The sequence below is a fragment of the Mizuhopecten yessoensis genome, unplaced genomic scaffold (assembly GCF_002113885.1).
Source record: "Mizuhopecten yessoensis strain PY_sf001 unplaced genomic scaffold, ASM211388v2 scaffold11169, whole genome shotgun sequence".
NCBI lineage: Eukaryota > Metazoa > Mollusca > Bivalvia > Pectinida > Pectinidae > Mizuhopecten > Mizuhopecten yessoensis.
Window position 1 is genome coordinate 1,353,648 of NW_018408914.1, and position 24,991 is coordinate 1,378,638.

At 36.4% G+C, this 24,991-nt stretch overlaps 1 protein-coding gene across 3 annotated transcripts in view; it reads right to left on the minus strand.

Moving 5' to 3' along the window:
- Positions 1-24,153, minus strand: part of LOC110467277 (organic cation transporter protein-like) — a 33,566-nt gene extending 9,413 nt beyond the window's left edge. For 2 of the 3 annotated variants that reach the window (XR_002464837.1, XM_021524338.1), the window contains exons 1-6: positions 20,327-24,153; positions 17,183-17,283; positions 8,843-9,089; positions 7,763-7,866; positions 7,167-7,321; positions 849-1,017 (exon numbers count right to left, since the gene is read on the minus strand). Coding sequence is in view for 2 of the 3 variants with exons in the window: in XM_021524338.1 (XP_021380013.1) it covers positions 849-1,017; positions 7,167-7,321; positions 7,763-7,866; positions 8,843-9,089; positions 17,183-17,283; positions 20,327-20,503 (953 nt within the window). In the remaining variant the exon portion in view is untranslated. Of the gene's footprint in view, positions 1-848; positions 1,018-7,166; positions 7,322-7,762; positions 7,867-8,842; positions 9,090-10,577; positions 10,905-17,182; positions 17,284-20,326 lie in introns of those variants that run through there. The other variant, XM_021524339.1, reaches the window with a different exon arrangement.
- Between the last annotated feature and the right edge of the window lie 838 nt (positions 24,154-24,991).

Here is a 24,991-nt window from a genome sequence, read left to right on the forward strand (position 1 = left end):
CCTCCCTCCCTCAGGCCCTGGTTGCAGGGGACCATATAATTCACAATTTTGGTTGACCTTTGGCCATAGAAGGTTTCTGCTAAATTTCAATGAAATTGGTTCAGGGGTTTTGGAGAAGAAGTGGAAAATGTAAATTGTTTACGGACGCACGACGCCGGACAAATGGCGATCGCAATAGGTCATTTGAGACTTTGTCATAGGTCATCTCATGTGACCTTAAAAGAAGACAGAAACGATAGCAAAAGAAAAAGATCAAAAGTGTTGCAATTGAGGGAGCAGATCAATGTTGGTCTCGTCCGTGCCCCTTTATAGAAGACACAGAAGAAAAAACAGATTCGACAGGGGGGACTCACATTAGTCGCCTTTTACGATACACATGCAATGGGATATATAAGGTCTATTATTGATTTCGTCAATGTCCTCTAAATAGCATCCTCGATATTCACTTTCGTTCTCTACACCCCTGGAATGTGTCATAGCATGATTGAAGGCTTAATGTGCAGCACCTTGTGAATGAGACAATAGCTAGCCGCATGCCTTCATTTTTGCTATGACATATTCCAGGGGTGTAGAACAAGAAAGTGAGAGTAATCCCTGAATATCGAGGATGTCTAAATAGAATACAAGGAAGAAACCACTCCCGAATCTGCAGGGATGCACATATGTCGCCTCTTACGATAACTTCTCCGAATCTGCACCGGTTACATAGAAATAAGTGCTACAGGCGCGATACTCGTTTACATAGTACTCATTACTAGTAAGATAACATCTGTCATACAGATGGCACAATATCACATCTAAAGTATTATGTATATCAGCAGGACAAATTGGTGTAACACGATTCTCACCACCAGTAGGATAGGATAAGTGCTACAGGAGCAGCACATATAATTCCGGTATATCTCCAGTGACGAACAAAGTACGCAATCATGGAAACGATTACAAAACCTAGAGCGAAGAAGTAGCAGGTACAGGTTCCGGCTATTGCTCTCTTTGAAGGCCCCACAAGTTCTAGTCCTGTAACAGATATAACAAATAAAGTATTTGACTAATTATATTCCTTTGTAAAATATAAAAGACAGCGTGCAGGTTAAGTTCCTGTAACAGGTTTAAATACGGTTCACTATTTCTTTTCCTGTCACTGACATGCTGTACGTACGTATTTAAGCAGACGCGAAATTTAGCGTGTTATCAAATTTTGATAGATTAGCACATGAATTGTTGCACTTATAGTATATTCAACTAGAAACTAGAAACAAAAACTTACATAAGAACAATATTTAAAGAGCGAAAAAAGCTTGATTTAGAGTCCCACTAAAAATGTATATTTACAGTTTTTCCCTTCCAAGGTCGGGTAAACAATATATCTGTTGTATCCCACTAAGTGTACGACAATGGGGTGATTGCTTTGGATATATATTTTTTTCCGCTTCCTCATTGTTTCTTTCGACCAAGTTAATGCACCTATATAGAGAGCAGCATCCCAGAAAAAGGTACCATATAACCCTTTTAAGAGGTATACTTAAATATTAGTTTTTAGAGGAAGAGGAGAGCATGTCCGAGTACTGTATAACGGCGAGGAGTACTTGGTGACACCCCTGCAGGTCGGTGATCGAGAACAGCACCAACTGTATTTATCGTAAAAACCGACTAATGTTGGAACCCCTGCAAAACTGAGTATTTGTTTTTGTGCCCTCTACTTAGGAACACAGAATCGACCAAAATAAGCATGCTGCACCCTTTGCAATATTCGGGCTCATCATATTTCCTAGCGCCTTGCTTGGCAATACCTCACTTTTTGCTTTAATGTTGAACGTTAGCCCAGTATAGGAAGGCAATGGGTTCTGTCCCCAGTCCGGTTCATTCAAAAGTCCTCCAAAATTGGAGTTGTTTCCTTGTTAAACGTTCGGCGTTAAGGGGAAAGATAAGAACTGGTTCACCCGTTGTCAGTATAATGTGACCGGGAGGAATGCTGGCTTGGTGCCTTCGGCATGGTATTTCAATGAGATTACACTATAAAGTCGGTATTAGATCGCCGGCCCTATAGTGCTATCTCATTGCAATACCATGCCGAAGGCACCGTGCACAGCATTCCGCCCGGTCACATTATACTGACAACGGGTTTAGAGTTAAAAACTCTAGTAGTGATTGTGCCTCTTCAGAAGAAAGAACGTGTTTATAGACACCAAAAGATCTTGGATGGGACCTTCACAGATGAAGAGTTATGGTAGCGGTACCTCTTTGGATGCCAGTCCATTTTATTTCCAGCAAATTTATTATGAGATTAGACGAAAGTTTCCAGGAGAATCCATGCTATGTCTGTTGAGCAGCAGGAAGTCTACACGCTGAGGTTCGGGGCAAGTGGCAGTGTCGTGCAAGTTGTTAGAGACATAACAGGTATTTATTTATAATAAACATGAAAACTTGGATCCAAAAGTACTTGAAGTACTTATATTGTATAATTTCGAACAATTTAAAACACATCTTTTATATAAAATGGCTTTTATTTTTCATCCATACAGCAGTGCTCTCATTTGTTATTACACTATAATGAATGTTTAACAAGTCAGCATAAAACTGTTTGTACTCGAGTAACAGCACACTCTTAATGATGCTGTGTCTTGCATCGCATCCATAATTCTCTTTTCTGCTACACTCAACGCAGCAGGTGGATGCCCCCTCAAGTCTTCTGTCGCTCGAGGCGATTACTAGAAAATGTGTCTTTCGCACAGCGACTTATGTTCCGCAAGCGGTTCCTGACCTCTTCTTCTGACCCCCAGGGCATTAACCTCTTAAGTCATATTCATCCAGTCCTGCTTCTGGACATTTGAAAGTTCATTAGAGTGCCTGCCTCTCACAATGTCCGGCATCTCTGTAGCCCTGCTATCCACTTGCACTAACTGTGATAATTTTCTTCCTTTCCTTGCAGCCATGATGGAAAGGGAGGGAATGGTGGGAGGAGGTTGAACAAACCTAGTGCATTGTAGGAAAAACATAATGTTTTCGTGAAAGTGATAAACTTTTTGAGTTAGCTAACGACTGCGTTAAACCCTTTTGAACAACAGATTTAATGAATGCGTTAACTAACGCTGAATTTTCATTTTAAGGACTTAAGCATGTTCCGGCCTGGGGACTGGAGATTCGTCAAACTAATCAGTGACAAATCCGACGTGTGCTATCCCTATGTTGCCGGGGAGGTGGAATTAAGTGACGCACGCACTTATACAGCAGGTGCCGGCAGCGGTTTAGGTAATAATTCATTACAAAATTAAAAAAAAATATGAAATTATTTGTAGTGTTGATAAATAAAAAAATATTATAAAAAATTATAAACTGATAAAAAGCAAACTTATAAATATAGTGACTGCTGGTACATGTAGTAGTATCTATCTTAGCCCCCTACCCTGACCACAATGTGACATTTTCTATTACTAATAAGGTGAACCTCATCTTACCTAAAATGCTTTATCTGATACAAGATGGTGTTAAAAATAGATACTTCATCAATACCACTCGATGGGTTGGTGATCATTTTGATATTCTACGCATCTGTGAACAATTTTGTAGATGTACGACTTGATCAGTATACAGGCATCACGGGTACCCAGGACCATGCTTATATATGTGTTGATCTAGCCAGTCTAGTAATAGAGCTTCAGGACAAAATAGTATCTTTGCAGGTATGATAAGTACATGTATTATGTTAATTTAATACAGACATTGATACTAAACAGCTAAATATTAAGCAGTCTAATGTTATCCATGACAGAATCTACAATATTTATTCGTCATAATAGATTCCTCTTTTATTTGAACTATGTGTTGTTACACATAACTTTAAGTACACAATCATATGTTAAGTAGCTGTCACTGTAGTGTAATACTTGAACTATTTGTCAAAACTGAAGCAATAGTAATCCCTTGTTTTGGTATTAGAAATATAAAAGAAATTAAACAAATGCATAGTTGTAGCCTTTACAACTTATACAGCAGCTTTAAAGTAAAATTATCTTTATTTTTATAAGCTTATATATTTTTTGACTTTTACAAATTTATAAATTATTTTTTTGGTATTTTCTGCTTTAAACATAAATTGATTTTTGATAAAAGGAAAAGATATCATTACCAGCTATTCCTAACAAAATTAGCATAACCATTGATTGTGACATTATAATACTTGATATCACAATTATAATGTTGTAATAATAACCACTCCGGAGTAATAAATGGTCACAGCTAGCTTTGGTAGGTTTAGATATTTCTTGATAAATACTTTTCATCATATATAATATTGTATGCTATTTCCATGTGCCAATCTTACAGAAGAGTGTGCAAGGTTGAAGGAAGAGAATGACACCCTGAAACAACAACTTCCTTCAGATGATAATATCACAGAAAAAGTCCTTGCTTCTGATCAGTCAACAAGATAGACATGTAAAACCAGAAGTGTCAATTGCAAGGAAGCTGACCATAACAGAAGAGATTGTTTCGCTGCAATTTTCCCTGGCTGTGTCGTTTGGGATATTTTTCGGCCAATTGTCTTAATATTTTCAAGGTGGGTTTCAAGGTGAGTTTTTTTGTGCGGAAATTTAGATCCTCTGATTAAATGGTCATCCAGAGACAATTTTAAGAAAAAACATGGCAATCTAAACTACCCTGGCACTGCTGCTGTAGTTAGTTGAACTGAGCTATAATACACAGAAACCCAGCAACTCAGGAGCCCAGGCCAGCACATGTAGTCCTTGTACATAACGTTTTAAATGCTTTATTTTGTAAACAAGTTATATTAATTTGTTATAATTTGTGTGTACAAAATCATGGAAATACAAACTGATTGTTATTCAATAAAGCCTACACAGATATAATCAAATAATGTGTAAAACTTTAGTTGCTTGATATGTCATATCATATTATTTGAAAATGTACATGTAATAAATTAAAAAATAGTCACTTTTAATTGAGATATTTTCTTGTATTTTCAAAGTTTCAAATTCAACACATAGCTGAGAGGAAGAAGAAAGGTTTCATAGAATGTCTTATCTCGGAGAAAAGAATTTGACATTTTACAGGATCAGATGGAAATCTTTCAATATAGATAACTTTATTTGTAATATGAAGAAAGTGAAAAAAAAATACTTGACATTACAGAAATTACTGGCCCTGTATTCAATCTCAAGCTTCAAACCCAGCTTGCTGGTAACTAGCTTATATCAGGTCAAATTATCAAAATGTCCAGTGTAAACACTGTAGACAGTATTCAGATCCAAACCTCTTCAAAAATAATCAATGACAGAATTTGACTTTTTAATTGAATACATATAATTGGATTTCTGTAAGTGCAGCATCAAAATTTGAGCAGGAGAAGGGTTTCTTGAATAAGGGTATAGAGTTTAATTTTTCAACAAGTGATTTAGCTAAACTATTCCTGTATATGAACAATTCAAAGTAGGTTTAAACAGTTAATTTCTCTCAAGGGAGATACATAAAACACTTTATTTTTTATCTATAAATCAGAGCATGTGGAATCTCCCCCATAGAAATTTAAAAATGTTGGCAAGTATGCACTATTTCTAGAACACCAGTATCACTTCATTTACATACAAAAAAAAGATATGGTGATGTAGCTACAGTATATAAAGATAATCCTGAAACACATGTAGTCTGTTTCCTGACATTGAAAGGAATTCCAAAACAGATGTCATTATTTCTTTAATTTCCATAACTATTATTTGACAAAAACGGCTTAAAATACATGTCGTTTTCCATACAGTGTTGCATGTTTAAAATACACCTACAGTACTAAATACGGACATCGACACGTCATGGATGTGGCCATTGCAGTGCATCTGGAAATGTTTACCCTTGTCAGTTTTCCCTCTAGGAATTCGTATGTTGAACCAACAAAAATAACTCACAAGAATAGAGGTCAAATCAAATGCGTTTAGTTATGACATTCCAATCAAATTGTTTGTCCGAAACAAGCCTTCTGACGTTTCTTTTACATAAAGGTAACACACGATACTCCGCTGACGGTCCGTCACAACTGTGACGCTTTAGCTTCGTCCTCTTTTTCAATATCTGGCGAATTTAACATGTCTGCTTGCTATAATAGGTGTACTAGCTCTTGTTCTTTTTCGTTTCCTATATATTTTCTGTTTAAGATGGTGTCTCCCTAGGCATCTGTTATCATATGACTCTGGCTGTTGTCTCGCTAGGCACCTGTTATCATATGACTCTGGCTGTTGTCTCCCTAGGTACCTTTTATCATATGACTCTGCCTGTTGTCTCCCTAGGCACCTGTTATCATATGAATCTGGCTGTTGTCTCCCTAGGCACCTGTTATCATATGACTCTGGCTGTTGTCTCCCTAGGCACCTGTTATCAAATTACTCTGGCTGTTGTCTCCCTAGGCACCTGCTATCATATTACTCTGGCTGTTGTTTCCCTAGGCACCTGTTATCAAATGACTCTGGATGTTGTCTCCCTAGGCACCTGTTATCATATGACTCTGGCTGTTTCGAGGACGTTGAACCCAAAACATTATTTATTGCTTTTTCGTCCCCAAGTAGGGGGCACACAAAATCAAATCCCCAATTACGTTGGGGGTTCCCATATCAATAGTCTCTTAAGATAAATGCAGTTGATAGCAGCAGTTGTATTCTTATCGCAATCCCCGACACTTGCAGTGTCGGGTCCATGTTTGTACTTAACTTTGATTCACAATAAATAAGTTTTGTTTTCTGTCTTGAGAGTAAACCTGCTAATACACCAACATACATTGCCTCCTACACAAAAAAAACAAGCACTAATACACAACACACATGAAGGCACGTACTTAAATGACTTTAGCTGTTGAAAGTAAATTAAACAAAATAAAACCTAAACAATCATCTTTTGTAAATCTGATAAAATTCCATTGATGGTGGGCGCAAAGATTCTCCTTGGATCTCTTGTTTATATGTATGTGACAAAATTCAGCGTTATATTTAAATCAATATTTTCACAATGTAATTGAAATTTTATTTCTGTGAGAAACCTGGTAACTATTGCGAGGAAAAAATCTTGATTTAAATTGCGATTCTTATTGAATAAGGAAAACATCTTCTAATGACAGTTTAAAAACAGGATAGTTTCAGAAGTTCTTCAGAAGTAAGCGGTAGACTTACCTAACACATATCCTGTGATGTATATACCCTCGGTAGACGCTCCTACTATGATGTTACACACTGCGAAAAATGTGTAAAATGGAGACAATGTCAAAGCAACTGTACTAATCAGTAGTGATATCACGGCCATGCAGAAACTCGTCTTTCTTCCATATCTGAACAAATAAAAATAAAACAGAGACGTTACCTGGGTTTTAGGTCCAATTTATACAAATGTAAGTGATCGATTGAAAAACATGCAATGCATTATGAATATTAAATCTGTTAGACCATATTACACAATCGAAAATATTAATCTTACACATATAAATGTGCAAATCCCTTATAATGATGTGAACGGATTTGACATATTTTTTTCTAAACATTATGTCAAGGAATGTTGTTATGCTATTTAGATATCAGATAACAAGCATGTTGAGCGAATTTGCGAGAACTATCGAATAGGGTTTATCGTTTTGTACTATCTATGCGATATGATCTATTTAACCGCCAATCTACATGTTACACATGGTAAACTTTCTTTATAAAGTGGAAATTGGTTTTAACTACAAACCAAAATATTACGTTTATTTTTCTACTTGACAGGTTATACTTACGCATCTGACAAATTGCCGAAAATGATACCTCCGACAAACACACCAACAAAATAAAGTGATTTGGCCAATGCCGTTTGGTACCCGTTGTCACACACAAGATTATGCTAGGAATAGAAAGTATACTTCAATGTAAAGACAACAACTATATGATAAACAGTGATAAAAAAAACCTAGGATCTTTATGTATTAGGACAAAAACATCCGCGGATCACTTTGTTACTAAACCAATACCAGAGTCAGCGATCAACACAATAGACGCTAAATGGTCCATTAAGCCACAAAGGGATATAAACTTAACTGCGCTTTTCTTCCCTTTCTTCTTTTATGGGGACATAGAAGCACCAATAACAGATCTAGACCTGCCTTTAAGCCTTTAATATGACGATAAGACCAACCCAATCAAACAAAAACCATTAACGTATAATGCTGACAAAACTGTTTGCTAAACTTTCAAAACAAATTTATGAATACTATAAACAAAAAAAGCAATTTACATTGTCATTTACTAAAATATCTTGTCCGAATTCATAAAATCGTTTTTATGCTAAAACATATTTTTTGAACTTATTTCCTGTAATTTGATGAACTGAAGTTTTTTGATACCGTCATACCTTTAACCTAGGCACTGAAATGGTACTGCGGTCTCTAATATGTTTTTTTCAAATCATTGACAAATATGATATTTGTATAATTTATCATCAGGACAAGGACATGGATTTGATCACAAAATCTCTGTTTTGGAATAAGATTTTTTTTATAAAAACATGATAGAAACAAAATAAAGGAATACATAACCTATATATATAGGATGGTTACATATGCCATCAGAAGCTTCAATAATTGTATATCGTATAATATTAAATAACGGAAGAGAATGCTGTAAATTACAATTGTTTCATAATTATACAACAGACATTGCAGGATTATATGTGCCCATGTTTGTCATTGTCACTTTATTGGCAATTAAGAGTTAGTTCATGGTAGCTGTGCATGCTTGTAAATTCTGAAACGATGCAATATGAATTGATAAAAACTCATCTTTTTCTGAAACACCAGAAAGCAGCTTGTTTGACTGAATACCTTCGATGTGAATGTTTCCCTGAAGACATCATAGCTATAGACCCACTCGCTACATGCACTTTTGTAGCCAATGATAGGCTGACTAGAATTATCCAACTTGACAGTGGTCGAGTTATAAGAGTACAGATGACATTGATCGTATCTAAGACTCGTATCAGTAGGGGGTGGTATGTGTATATCTATAAGCTGACGATGTCCTTCGTTCTGGACGATGTAAGTGTCGTTTTCATACTCTGGTATCTTGCACCTAAAATAGAAATGTATTGGTACTGAATAAGAATTATATCCAAAAACTCATTTAGGTGGTTATAAGTGGTGTATTTAAGCATTGAACTGTATTTGTATGGTATTTATGCTCATATTGTGAAGAATCCAGGCGTGAATTTATTTGTTGATTGTATGGGAACCTGACAACAGTCGGTGGATTCTATAACAGCCTCGTTATTTGACCTGTCGTCAGAATGAAACTGAGGAACCGTAGATGCGAGACGCGTGAAACTGATAGCGTTTTAAGTGAGTGATCTTGCGACGAAGCACAGGTTCGTTACAAATGTCTGAAATGTTTATGTGTGCTGTAACTCATATCAGTAGGTCTGTAACATATGTGTCAGTAGGTCTATAGAATATGTGTATTTCAGACATTTGTAACGAACACCTGTTGACCAGTGCAGTGTAACACACGAGCGTTAAAATTGTTTCCATTGCCGGCATTGGTGATTTCAACCGATGTGCATTTTGTACGATATTGCAAACCTTGGTCTTGTTTTCGTTGTAATAAAAGTGTTTTATATTCTATTTTTTAATTCTCACATAAATTTACAATGACATTGTCAAATCTCACAATGCCCAGCGATATTTCAGCAGCCGCCATGTTTATTTATATTGGATATTGTAGTTCCGGTCAGTTTTGTATTGATACGTTAAGAATTTTGTCTCGTGATGCATGGTAATTAAAGTCCCATCAACGACACAGCTTTCAAAGAGGCTATATAGTGACAATGCCATGCAAATGTAAATATATACATATATGTATAGTGTGTTTCCCCGTGGTTGAAAAACTTCCCTGTGCAGGTTCGGGAAACGCATAGACGCGCTGTATCACTGCATGCTGTAAAGGTGACTTATGTGGACCCTCTACAAAATCGGGGATGGATTCTTCCGTGTCTTCTACTAAATGGACATGGAAGATACCAAAATTGATCTGCTGTCCTAAAGCTCTTGAGATAAAACATCTTTTCTTTACGTTTTCATATTTTTGTCGGCAGTCTCTCCCTAGGCACCAGTCTACATTAAACCTTGGCTCTTGCCAAGACGTAAGACACCAAAAAAGACCAGAATTACCTCAATACATAAACCACCCAATAAATGCACGATGAAATATTTGCAATGGTCCTTTGGCATGCTGTCTCTGCCCTTCTGCCCTTTGTCAGTGAAATAAGATATTCTTTCTGAAACACAAATATTCACTATAAATTAACCCGTGTACCGTTTCCTACCCATCACCACTGTCAGGCATACATTCCCTGGTGCAAGCAAACCCGACACAGTAATATACATTACGTCTATAACCAAAGGAGACAAATAGGAAATCAAAGGTGATACAAACAAATCAAAATAACATTGAACAAAATTCCCCTCAACTCAAATATACCGCAGAAGCAGAACCGTAGAATACAGTTGTTCCCAAAAGCTTTGCATTCTCGGTACCTATAAACCGTTAATTATCCCTACTAACCTGTGATTAGGCTCAGCCAGAACAATAGCAGGCATGATTGTAAATATCCCGTCGAATATAACAGCCAAGCATACAAGAAAGTATAGGAATTTCTGGTATCTTCCGAAGTCACCCAACCTTTCCACAAGCTTATCGAAATCCATTGATAAAAGTTCTCATAAATAACACAAGGATAATGTATTGATGTCCATACAGCTTTAAAATGCTAATGTACCGAATGTTTCGCCCTGATGTAGTAGAGTATTTGTAAAACACAGAGAGAAGTAAAAGTCCAACAAGTAAATGATAAGATATTAATCACACACACACACCGTACACGTGAGCTACGACTGCACAGTGCGTGCCTCTCCCGTGCACATGTAAGCGTTAAAAGTGTCAGGATTAATTGTTGTCATACTCGTGCTCTGGAATATATATAACTATACACAATACAGGAGGATGTAGCTCCTATGTAATTGCTAGTATGCTCCCTCATTCAAACTTGATACAGACATATCTGCAGCGACGACTTCATATTTCTGTAATAACTGCAAATTTTATAAATAAAACATGCAAGCAAATAAATCAGCGAACTCTTAATTAAAATTTGCGAATAAGAAAATCAGTTTATATTAGATCATAGAAAAATGTAAGAATATCAAGTGACTGACCCGTGCAGGCTCAGGGGGAAATAGTCCTTCTATATCCTACTGCTTCAATGTCCACATGTGGCAACCTAATTTTAGTTCTGTACTTCCTTAATAATATCACCACTAAAGGTCGGGGATTGAATAAAGAGTACTCCTGCAGTTACCCACTGCATGATCGTAAGAGGCAACTTATGTGGGAAGGCCCTGCAGATTTGAGGATTTGTTGTTGTGCCATCTATATGGGAACACAAAAGGTACAAAAATAAATCTGCTGCCTATTTGCAATATTTGGGAAACTTGTACTTCTGTCAACTTCTAACTACCTTTTGATTCCTAACCTTTGGATCAAGTGTACCATGAATGATTTGCAATATAACGCTATGAAAATGATATTATACAATAAAAGGTTGATGAAGTGTTAACGTCGTGATGGACTCCGTTTCTGCGATATTGCGATTTTTGAAAAACAAACCTTTGCCTCAGCGGCGAACGCCTCAATATGGCTTTCCCACATCTGTGACGTCACAAGTTCAAGGCAGTCCAAAGCAACAACTTCCTTATTGGAATTTGATATACGAACTTTTCAGTTATTTAAATGATATGTACCGTTATCACGAACTGATGCAGGTACCACACATATATATATTTGAATAAGCAAATTGCTGCAAACATATGAATGACGATTTTTACAATTTGAATTATGAAATGTGTTTCTATCGAGGAGGAAAACGATGTGTCCGAACACAATACGGATGGGCTACACTTACATACGTGTACATTGTTGTACATATATATATATATATTATTTAATTGATCGCTAGAAGGTATGATGAACTCCTACATCCAACACAAAACAAATTTGATAAAGAATTGAGTCAAACGTAACCGCACTGAACTCCATTATTTACAATATGGAAGTATACGATTGAAATTGACAAAAAATGCATCGGTACAATAATTTATGCAAAGTAATCAGCAATACTATTTATAACATAAGTTGTCTTGTCTCCATTATATATAGAGGTAAGGGGAGGGGACGGTTTCCATATTTTTATCCTTTATGCAATCGAGTCAATCTATGAAGTTTAGATATACACCAAAAGAAAATCTTGCACTTAACTCATCAGATGAAACAGCGTTTTCAAATACGAGTAAGATATCATTAAACCACCTGATCAGATGTAAAATGTGCAAAATATGATCGTGCGTATAACTTCCTTTCTCGGGTGATGTAATTGTACTGATTTTTTACACTATCTATGACATTGCTTACGCTTTGTATGAAGCTGTATTTACCTTCAAATTGATCCTAATTAATTTCTCCCGTTATCTAGCCAGAGGACATCCTTGTTCAATGGAACTTACTAACATTAGGTATCTCCTTTCCCATCTACTGACATCCCTTTGATGCCATACATAGACACAGGTATAAAGGTGTGTTTTGACTTCCTGCTGTCAGCACTGGACACAGGTGTGTTGAGCGCCTCTCCAGGTCGGAGACCGAGAAAAGAATACACCTGTTGTTACCTACTGCATGTATCTTAAAAGTGGAGAAATGTGCGAGTCCTCTACAGAATTGGGAATTTGCTTTTGTATCCTCTACTTGGTGACACAAAAGCGACCAAACATTTCCTAGCGCCTTGTTTGGCCTTGTTTCATAAATTTCATATAAAAAGATAAAGAGTGTAAGATCCTTTTATCTCATAATCAAGATTTGTGGCATTTGTTCGTGTAAAACGACAATTTATATGCAAACATGAAATGTGAAAAGCCGCCTATTGACTCTAGTGCGCAAGTCTATGACGTCATGTACTTGTCCTAGGCGTGACGTCACAATTAAAACAATTGAAACTTACAACCAAGCACAGGGCTGATGGGTAATATTACATGGGTTAATACGCAAAAAAAATATCCAATGGATAACACAGTACATTATGTAATTAGATGTTTAACTGTTTGCTTACCGCGGAATTAGATTACATTAGATAAGTCGGTAGCCTGACATAATTAAGGAAGACACGATGTCGTCAATTCGCGAGTATGCGGTAGGTCAGAATGGATATTCAAAATATGCCATACATATTATTTAAGACACAAACGATGAAATAGCTTGTAAACATTTTTACTGATACGTTCCGTATTTTTGAACGACGACAGGATGGAATAAGATGTCGCTGTAGAGTAAAGGAAGTGATTGCAAACTGACTTTCAGCTATAAAGAATAAAAAAAAGTGTTCATCAACCACATAAAGACATTTATGTTCATTTACCCTCAAATTTGTTAATTCTGCGAATTTCTCATTAGTGCTCAGAAACTAGAAATGCAATGCTACCAGCCCGTTTTCCCATCTTCAGTTTAATTGGTTGCCATCCAACTCACTGTCTGAAAGTTCCAACATATTGGGTATGGCAGCATGTCATCTACATGTATAATGTCAAGTTCAGCATAATCTCAGCATAATTGCAGCAACCTAATTATGAAACTTACGTGAATTCGTAATCTGACGCTGTATGGCTGTTCTTGTTCCCGCCTGTTTCTTACATGGTAGCTGAACTTGTGACGTCACAGCCAAAAAGTGTCCAATTCACCGAAAGTCACGATAATGCTAATTAGTAGTGTAAGGACAGGTGAAAATCGTACCCTTTACACGTCAATATTTCGACCTTTTTGTTTTTGGATCTTATAGAATAATATATTCATTACTATTTTTTGTTCAGGGTACAATTTAATATTAAACGTTCACCCATGTGAGGAAGGTAGTGGGTTGTGTCTACATGCTGGGACATACATGTACCAACGGTCTTAGATTATAAATAGTACTTGTTTATGTCCTACCAAACGTTCAGCATTTGGGTAACTATTCTTGCATCATCGTGTAAAGCATCATGACGGGGTTTCTATAAATAGTTTTATTTTGTCATCTAAGCTGTCAGTTTCTGTGTCTTCAACGGAAGTATATAAATCCTAGTAAGACTTCGTGTATCATCAAGAACAAACATCATGGTTGATTTATCTCCCTTGAACCGAGACTCGCGTGGCATAGCCGTGCAGTTTTGTTTACATTTACCTCAAGTTCACGTCAACATAACATTTTGCACTGAAAAGATTAATTTTAAAATGCCTGCTGTCGGTATTCAACGTTCTGTACATAGAGGAAATGATGTCGTATAGTTCCTGTCACCTATCTACTGATGTATGATGTACATGTATAAAAATATATTTTGGAAAACCCGTATTGAAATATCGCCAGGAAGCAATGATAGAATATCGGCTGGATTTATTTTTAGTTGAGTGCTACATTTCTACAACGCAGTTAAATGCCAAGATTTCCTAACACGTCAACACAAACTACTTTCAATACAGAGAAAGGGACACGTGGATCGAAACACAGGAAGAAAAGACGATTCATGTTACATAAGGTAAATCGTACATGTACTACTTGTAATATCACTTACGTGTATTCCTGTCTGTAGAATGATTTATTTCAATTAAGATGATTCTTTTGTCTACAGTTCGTCATAGGTAATTTGGAATGACGTTTGAAGAGGAGGATGAAAAAGTAAATATTAAAAACAGGTAACAATCAATAACGCCTGACGGCATTATGTTAATGATATGACAAGTTGTACTGCGTATCGAGCAAATCAATATCTCAAAATATGCACTGGATATCATTGCGCTCTAGCGAGACTACGGGCACATCAGATTCTAGAAGTTGCTATCATGAATAGAACCTCACACATTTTATTGAATACATGTAACTACAATTAATTTCGTTTGTCTTCAATATTTGAAAATATGAAATGTTTATTTTCCTGTTTCACAGAATAACAGTAAACACATGAGGCTATAAATGAACATATTGCACCTACCCCATAATTGATTAATTAATGCCACACCAAATTGAAACCTATTTCTTCGAGGGGGGCAGGAGAAGGAGGGTGATGGGATTGTTTTTCCAAATGAAGAGTGTAACAAGGCAATGTATGGATGTGTCTCGTATTGTTCCATTTGATATAAATGTTGAGTGTAAGTACATACCGGGCAAATTCAATAATGACAGGAATGGCAAACCAAAACCCAAGATCATTCTCACCTTTCCATATAACAAATATTCCATATTCTATGTTATATACATTATATCTGCATTGAATTATAAATTGTTGCTTCAGATTTTTTTATGAAAGTATATATTGATGTGTATGATGTTATGAAGAATGGTCCTTTAGGCCCTATGTTATCAGGTTGTGAATATATGGACATATTTACATTTGGTGTGTCAAAGCCCCTCTATATTACTACTAAAGTACTGCCAATAGCAGCTTCATCTTATGAGACTATAACTGAAGTTGGTCTTTGCACCTCTGAGCGCCTTAACAGCGTCACTACCGAACGTATCGGTATCTTCTGCTTTGATGCCGAACACCATCTGCCTGTCTCAAGTGTCTGTGAGATCAACAAACAATTTTTCGCCTGGATTTTTCACTAATTCAACGTTCTCCGGTTGCACGATCAACATCAACAACATGCCGGACTGCAAAAATAACTTTGACCCGATTACTGCGGGCTTCCGTTGAGTGCGTGCGCCGGATATAGGTCGCAATAAAATCAGAAAATGTTTTACGACACTTGATTAGTTACTTACAAAATGTTATTTGTTACTGTTTTATGAATTGAGAATACGATATATATATAAATTAAAAACAAATGAATTATTAGCACTAGCGCGCACCATTCAGTTTGTCTGTGACACATGTGGCAGTTATACCAGTTGGTCTGCCACATCTATGCAGTTTATTGCTTAAACATTGCAATACAGTATCTAGCAATTAATGCGTAAATTTATTAAAATGTGTAAAACTGCAATTACAGCCTGCTATAAAGCTTTGATAATATTTCATAACTTAGTAAAAGCCTTTTTTTTAATTGAAAGGCACATTAAATAAAATTAACAAATTAATAAAACAAAGCAATCCTTGATCACAAAACTTCGATACTTTTTAAATGGTATTTCTATTTCACATTAGAATACTTATCAGCTAAATCGCAATGACCAACTGAAGATATTGAGGCCTAATAAGTTTTCTGATTTCGTTGAGGTGAAGTCGTTAAAATGTGCTTGCACTATGACTTACAGCAAATTCATATTTGTAGTAAATCGGTTAAACGGGTATTGTTTGTTTAAGTGTCCCGCGTCGTCGTTTGTTATATTAGTTCTCCATCTTATATTCATTTTACTGCCGCGGAAGGCTATGGGTTCTGTCCCAAGGCCAGGACATACCAAAGTCCTTAAACTGGTAGTTCTTATACTCTGCTCAACTACTGGTACACCCGTTGTCAGTATGTGATCAGGTGCCCGTGGAATGCTGTGCCCTACCTGTATAAGTACCCAATTCCCTGCACTCATTCGACTTCATAGGACGTTTGCTGAACAAACACAATCTTTGTACTTGTTACTTGATTGTATATCACAATTAACTGCAGAATGACATAACTGTGCTGTTAGGCCACGTACTATAAACATTCTTTTCATATAAATGTCTTATTATATATGATTTGTTTTGAGGTAGGGTACCTACTAACAACAAGTTGATTTGTACATATCAATTCTTGTCGGGTTACATGCATTGCTATTGTTATCGTTATAACTAAAAATAGTGTGTTCAAGTGGAGTTATGATATCAGACAATGACGCAATGTAAACAAAACGGAGAGTGCACATAATCATTCTGAGAACATCGATTACCTGGAATTACAACGTTTCAGCAAGATTTAACTGTGCTCGTTTCCTTGAACGTGACATGTTTATACATGTAGATGCTTTACTGAGATCGATATTGTTTGTATAAAGACATTTAACAGATGTGTAATCAAACTTATCGTGTATAATCTATCATGACGTATGTTTCAGGATCTAAATTCTTCCGGCTATTGAACTCGTAGAATACGAAGTATCTCTGTTAAGTACAACTTACCTAGCTGGTGGAATGCTGTGCATCAAAACAAGGAGACGCGCTTCCCCCGCTCCATTACTGGTGTGATGCTGAACATCAACAGGAGTGTACGTACCACCGCTCTACCATGGTAATAAAACAGAAACGAAATCGGGGCGTAACCAATGACGAGGTAACGGGGTACTAAAAATACTTGTCACTGACGAATAGCCTATCTCAAACAATACTTTACGTGTAAATTACGAAGCATGCTTACTCATTACTAGAGTCTCACCTTTGGCCTGACTTATTGGATTGTGACGATGTCGTAATGTGTTCAGTCGACACCCATAATCTATATTTAACTGCCATTATTAAATTTTCTAAAGCTCGTTGTTACATATTTAACTGCAAATATTTAATTTTCTGAAGCACGTTTTTACATTCATTGCATGTATATTATTAATTAGATTAACTTTTGAGCGTTAAACAGTATTCTCCATGCAGCAGTCATGGTTGTAAGGATGGCAATAAATATATGACAATTCTCTATGGTGTCAGATTATGATGTAAACACAACAGTACTTACACTAACATACGCCTTATGTTATTTCTGTATAGTGTCAGGATATGATGTAAACACAACAGTACTTACACTAACATACGCCTTATGTTAATTCCATATAGTGTCAGGATATGATGTAAATACAACAGTATTTACACTAACATACGCCTTATGTTAATTCTACATAGTGTCAGGATATGATGTAAATACAACAGTACTTACACTAACATACGCTTTGTGTAAATTCAATATAGTGTCAGGATATGATGTAACACAGCAGTACTTACACTAACATACGCCTTATGTTAATTCTATATGGTGTCAGTATATGATGTAAACACAGCAGTACTTACACTAACATACGCTTTGTGTAAATTCAATATAGTGTCAGTATATGATGTAAACACAGTAGTACTTACACTAACATACGCCTTATGTTAATTCTATATAGTGTCAGGATATGATGTAAACACACCAGTACTTACACTAACATACGACTTATGTTAATTCTATATAGTGTCAGGATATGATGTAAATACAACAGTACTTACACTAGCATACGCTTTGTGTAAATTCAATATAGTGTCAGTATATGATGTAAACACAGTAGTACTTACACTAACATACGCCTTATGTTAATTCTATATAGTGTCAGGATATGATGTAAACACAACAGTACTTACACTAACATACGTCTGATGTTTTATACATTTAAGTGATGAGATCCTAAAATTAAAGCTGTTCTTATCTGGTTAGGTAGTATATCAAATCTTATTGATGTTGTTCTTACTTAAAAGTTTTAATTGACTCCGGCAGAGATGATTTGTGTTATCGGTGTTGTATATAGTTTGTGTACAGTATAATGTACCATCTAGAATATTAATTTTCCAAAACAAAAAGAAAGGCAGTTGAAAGATAATATATGATACATTTTGTAAAAGTAAGGAAGGTGGGTTTTTTTTGCATTTCTACCAGTGAAATTCGGAAATCATCAGTTTGATAAAAACGAATATCTTCAATTCAGTGAACTTAGAATTGTACACAGAAATATTATATCTTCATCATTAGTTTGGTACAACTTTCCTATGTAGACTAAGGTTTTTACTGAACTTATAAAACTGATAACAGTTTCGGTAGTAAATACATCTCACAATACTAGAGAACGGTACAAAGGTGTTGAGTAACCCATTCAGGATGGCGGGCAGTTTTTTCGTTAAGCGTGACATCAGTATAATATTGCGTTAAGAATTCACGGCTAGTATCTTGAAATTTCGGGTTATTATCTTGAAATCTCGAGTTATTTACACGAAAAAACGATTTTTTTTTCTACATGGCCCTAATGGTCTTCCGTAGTTTTCCTTGGTAATTTAATGTCTAATTCTTTTCATGTTGGTGGATGTGATTTATTTTATTTATCTTATCAAATGCAACAAGCTACATCTAGACCTTCCCGTCTATACTTTAAGATTGTCATTCAAGTACGAATAAGGATTAGATTTTAGAAAACACTCATGTCAATTTTTCATCTAAATCGAAAAAGAAACAAGACATATTGACACAATGGTCTGTGCTTTTCAGAGAACTTAACTCAAAGCTGTTACACGTTAGCGATTAGCATGAAAGGATCAATACCTTCCGTTCGGGAGAGTGCGTACAGTTAAAAACATGTCAGTAATGTTAAAATTGGAGGAGTAAATAAAACGAAAGATGAAGGAACCATTTGATAGTTAGACTTTTTTATCGTTAAGTAAATAAGTATAATTTAGATTAAAATAGCAGACATGCAAATGTACCACAACATGAACATGTTAAACTTAAAGACACTATCCTACCTCAGGGGTTATACGAAAAGGGAAAAAGGCGTTTTGACCCAACTAGGAAATAATATGGTCCAGCCGGATGATTATATGTCGTTCGAGTAAATTACTTGATCTTCCTAACGATGTCTGTGTATAATATGTCTGTGTATAATGTGTCTTTGTATAATATGTCTGTGTATAATATGTCTGTCTGTGTATAATATGTCTGTGTATAATGTGTCTGTGTACTGTGTATAATGTGTCTGTGTATAATATGTCTATGTATAATGTATCAGTGTATAATGTGTGTCTGTGTATAATATGTCTGTGTACTGTGTATAATGTGTCTGTGTATAATATGTCTGTGTATAATGTGTGTCTGTGTATAATATGTCTGTGTATAATATGTCTGTGTATAATACTCAGAGGAAATTTGGAAACCAAAATGAAATTGCTGCCCTCATTTCAAAAACTTCGGATCTAATTTTCTTTCTTTCTTTCTTACTCTTTATTTTCTGTCTTCCTAGGTGACTTTATCCGTTTTAGGACTTAAACCCCCAAACAAAGAAACAAATCTGATAGATAGTTTGTGTTTAAAGGGCTGACAGGGCGATAGCCTATTGAAGATATAACACGCAAAGAAAAGCCTGGACATTTAAACTGTCGGAAATGGGCGTATATTTGACCGTTAACCCGCTCCTTATTAAAGCTACACCACCGACTAATGAGATGAGTCATTAATTGTAGACCACAATGTTTAAGCTTTATATTCTATCATAAAACTGTTAATATTTCATAATTCACTCACTGATACACACTTACTTCCACTTCAGAAAATGAAGACACCATGGAATCAGACTTGATTAAAAGCCTTGAGCCTCGACTGATCATTGACTTTCTGTACGAACAGGAAGTAATAACACTTGATGAGCATGGTACACTTAATGATGACACAAACATACCACGGAACGACAGGAGGCGACAACTACTGGAATACATAAAAACGCGGGGAGAAAAGGCATTTTCTTTGTTTAAAGAAGCTGTCGCAAGTAAACCAGAATTGTCTGAATTATCAAACCAACTCAAAGGAACTCAAATATATAGGACAGGATCACCACGAAAACGGCGAAAAACACGGGGAGATGAGCCGTATAAACGACCGAGAAAATCACAAGCAAGTAAGCAGTATAAACGAATGAGAAAAGAGACCAAACGACTTGCCGCGATGACAGTTGTACCCAAACCATTATCATCAGAACGAAAACATATCAAATATGTGGAGAAAGCATTCGATAAGCTGGCTGACATGTACAACAATGGACAGCATATTCAGTTCGCAGTAGAATGTGAAAAACTAAAAGCAGATAGGCATGATTGTGCTGATACATTGTTTACTGTAGCATATATGCAAATTTTGTTTGCACAGCAAAAATTAGACTGTACTTCAGAAGAAAACTTGCTTGCTCTCTCAAAGAGCCTTGTGCCAAAAACGAAAGATCCTATGTATTCACAGCTACTATTATTATCTCCACTAACACGCCGGTATATCTTGCAGAGGAGGTTTGGTAAATTTAAAGACATAAACGACGAAGGAATAATGATTGTTGAGTCAAACCCTTTACATTGCACTGGAAGAGGTGCAGCTTGGGTTTACTACAACGAGGGCAGAAGTAATGCGTTACAACTTGACTTAATCACCGATAAAAATGAAGGAGAAAGCCAGCCAGAAGAGATAATACGAGAACGAACTTTGAGAAGTTACAACCGATCTCTACAACATTTCAATGAGGACAAAGGTCACGACAGAACATACGGTGCTGCATATGTAAAGTTCCAGCTAGTGGTGTTACTGTTGCGATGTGGTTGCAACGGACTAAGCATGGGCCGCAAAATATCTCTTCAGAAGAAAGACGCAAAAGTGGCAGATGACATTATGAAACGGTATGAAGAGTCGAATTCTATCTTTTGTCCTATTCTCGAAATGTATTTCAGCATTGCAAATTGCGATCGCATGTTTAGGAAAAGTCTTCCACAGGATGCCTTAAGATATGCTGAACGAGCTCTCGAACTTGCAAAAGATAACATGAGAGAATATGTGCAATCGATACAAAATCGTATTGACTTTCTTAGGCGAAACACGTTTCAGTTTACTAAGCCAATGCTCACTGAAGAAGACACCTCAACAGAGTTACCCTATTAGATTATTACAGACAGACATCTCAACAAAGTTGCCATATTCTATTACTAAGACAGATCCCTTTACAGAGGTAATGCGTTAGACTAATGAGACTGGCCCTTTAACAGAGATATTTAATGGTATAATTGTGATTATTTGTGCATAATGCTTTGTTTGTACGATCGTCTCCCTATTTCAGTATTGCGACGAGGGATTTATTTTCATGAATAATTAAGACATGCAAATTATCTGTTTGTAAAGAATGACGGATTTACCATGAATGAGGGACAAAATGAATGAAATGCGTGTTTACGATGGTAGTTCTTCCGTTACCAATATGATTCAAAGTTTTACATAAGTTTGAGCCTTAAATGATCGATATTTTGCAATGTTTGTATGGCTCTATCGTGGTTTGTTCTGGCTCAAACATCCCCATAAGACTTGAGGAAGGACGACATCGGACACGACAAACACATTGTACTAATGGGTACTAGGTTCGGCGAGAGGATCCGTATTTTACCATTCATGTGTCGAACATAATTATGACTGTGCCTCTCACATTGATCGAATGTGCTGATTTTAGACATATTCGAGAAAAGATGAGTTTGTTATAAAAACATTGGTCAAATTATTTGTCAAAGATTTTCGAATATCTACGAAAAGATTGCCTGCATCACTAAATTTTAAATTTAAATGGGGGGGGGGATATATAATTTTACATGACAATTTTGCTGTGGACTTGGGAGTGCAGTTTGTAACCTTTTTTGAGTGAAGACACACAAATCGGAACATTTCTTGGCTGCAATGCTGATACTGCAACGTTGTTTTGGGGATTTCGAGTTGATTTTAGAGATTGGATTGAGAGAAATTTACGTTTTAATGCCAAGTGATGTAGGATACGGAATCCCACCACAGGGATTTTCAAAGTGTTGTAGAACCCTCGGTAGCTCGGGTTTTACCCAATATGAAAACCCTTAGGTGGAAATTCCCTTACCTTCACCCCTGTACATGAACGAGTTTTGTAATCATTTAATTTAGTGTTAAAGGCTTTGTAAGTGGCCCTGATTATTGTTATCGGGCCCTGGACGACTTAACCGTTGTTGGGCACGCATGCCGGTCGAAGATCGTGAAAAGAATGCACATACAGTAACCCGCTGCATGATTGTAAGAGGCGACTTATACTTATGCTGGAACCCCCTGCAGAATTGGGGATTTGCTTTCGTGCCCTTTACTTGGGGACACCATAACGACCAAAATATGTCTGCCGCACCCAATGCAATGTTTCGGATCTTATATTTCTTTCTACCTTTTATTTTCTAGCGTATTGCTTGACAATACCTCACTTTTGGCTTTAATGTTGAACGTTTCCCCAGGTGAGTAAGGCAATGGGTTCTCTCCCCAGTTCTAAATAATGGTATTTGCTATTCCCTGATTAATTGATAGCATTTAAGGAAATGGCAACAACTGGTTCACCCGTTATCAGTATAATGTGATCTGGCGGAATACAGTGCAGTGTGCCTTCAGTTGGGTAACACTATAAAGTCGGCATCAGATCCGTGCTATCACAAGTAGGCAACTACACCAACATGTACCCTGTCCCCGGCACAAATGCACACATGTACGCATACACAACATGCATGCAGGCAAATCCTTAGGACTCTTAATCCTGTACAACCAACCGTTGTTTACTAACTAACAAATCTGGCCAGATAGGGCACTGTATAAACAGTAGTACATTGTATGTTAATTTATTTGTAATTACAGGCTTTTGGAAAAATGTATTTAGTTATATGAGAGCAATTATATACTCATGCTTTTTGTATAAAACTATTTATTATGAGTTTCGTGTGAGGAAATTTTACTACACTTACTGTTAAGGCTATTGGTTGAATGTGCGGAAATGCTGTACACTCTCAATGTTATAAGTGTGGCGTGTGAGAATTCACGTGCATTAATTGTTTATGGAAAACCAACTTCGGGTGTTTGATGTAATAAAACAAATGATGCACGGCATTTTCATTTTTCTTCTCTCACTCACGTTCTGTACAGCTTTAACAAAAACTATTCGTTTAATATAGCGGTATGTGACAGTTTAGCTTCGATAAATAGCGGTATGTGACAGTTTAGCTTCAATAGATAGCGGTATGTGACAGTTTAGCTTCGATATGTTTTGCAAAGTAATCGTTTTTGATTTTGTCAAGTTTAAAAGTCTTGCATTGTTATTCACATTATTATGACATTTTCAAAATTCGAGTTCGCTTGTTGATTTCTGGAGAATGAAAAGGATCCATTTTTTCGTAAGAGAAGTAAGTATGAAGGTACAACCGTTTTACGAGAATATGGACCTTCACATAGCGACTGTAACATGCCTATCGGGGTTTGTCTTGGGGAATATTACCACTGCGTTGGTATGGTTTTAGTCATCCAGATACAATAAAACGAACTCCTCAAATACGCGAATCAACTGTTTGTTGGTACTTTATTCAATAAACTTGAATAATTTCCAGGTATTTTCTTAAAACAAAACAAGATATGTTCGACTCGAAACAAAAGCAATGCGTACCGTTTTAGAGAAGCCAAAAACAAATGTTTCCCCTTTTTAAATGTCATAATGCTAAACCTTGCCACACATTAAAACAATACTACAAGTATCAATTTCAGGGTTGCTGGTTTACTTTCATTGATGGCCTACAGCTATCCTAGAGAATAACCGTTAAGTGATATATAGTACCAGGGGATAGGTGGGTGGCTTGATTTATTAAGTAATATATAGTACCAGGGGATACGTGGGTGGCTTGATTTATTAAGTAATATATATGGTACATTACACATCAAAATGTTGAACGATTTTGTTTGTGTGGGTTTTTTTTACTTTGATTTTTTTTTTTATGATTATAAGTAAAAGTGTTAGATGAATTTAAGGTCGCATTTAAATCAAATCCTTGCAGGCTCAGGGAAAGAATAGGCCTGCGGTGTCCCCCTGCATGATAGTAAGAGGCGGCTACTGAGGGCCCCTATAACACTGGGGTGGATTGAGGCGGCTACTGAGGGCCCCTATAACACTGCGGTGGATTATTGGCTTATGTTGAGGAGACATTGAAGAAACCAACCTTAACCCTGCTGTATCCGACTGCATCTGTATCGTAAAAAGCAGCTATATGGGGCCCCATGCAGAGGGGTGGGGGGAGGTTGTTCCGTGTCTTTTTTACGAAGAGAACATGAAAAAGACTATCACTATTCTGCTGCCCCTAGTGTTACTCATTGGAATCTCCTTCGTTTTCTATCTTTCCTACCTACTTTCGTTTTCTATC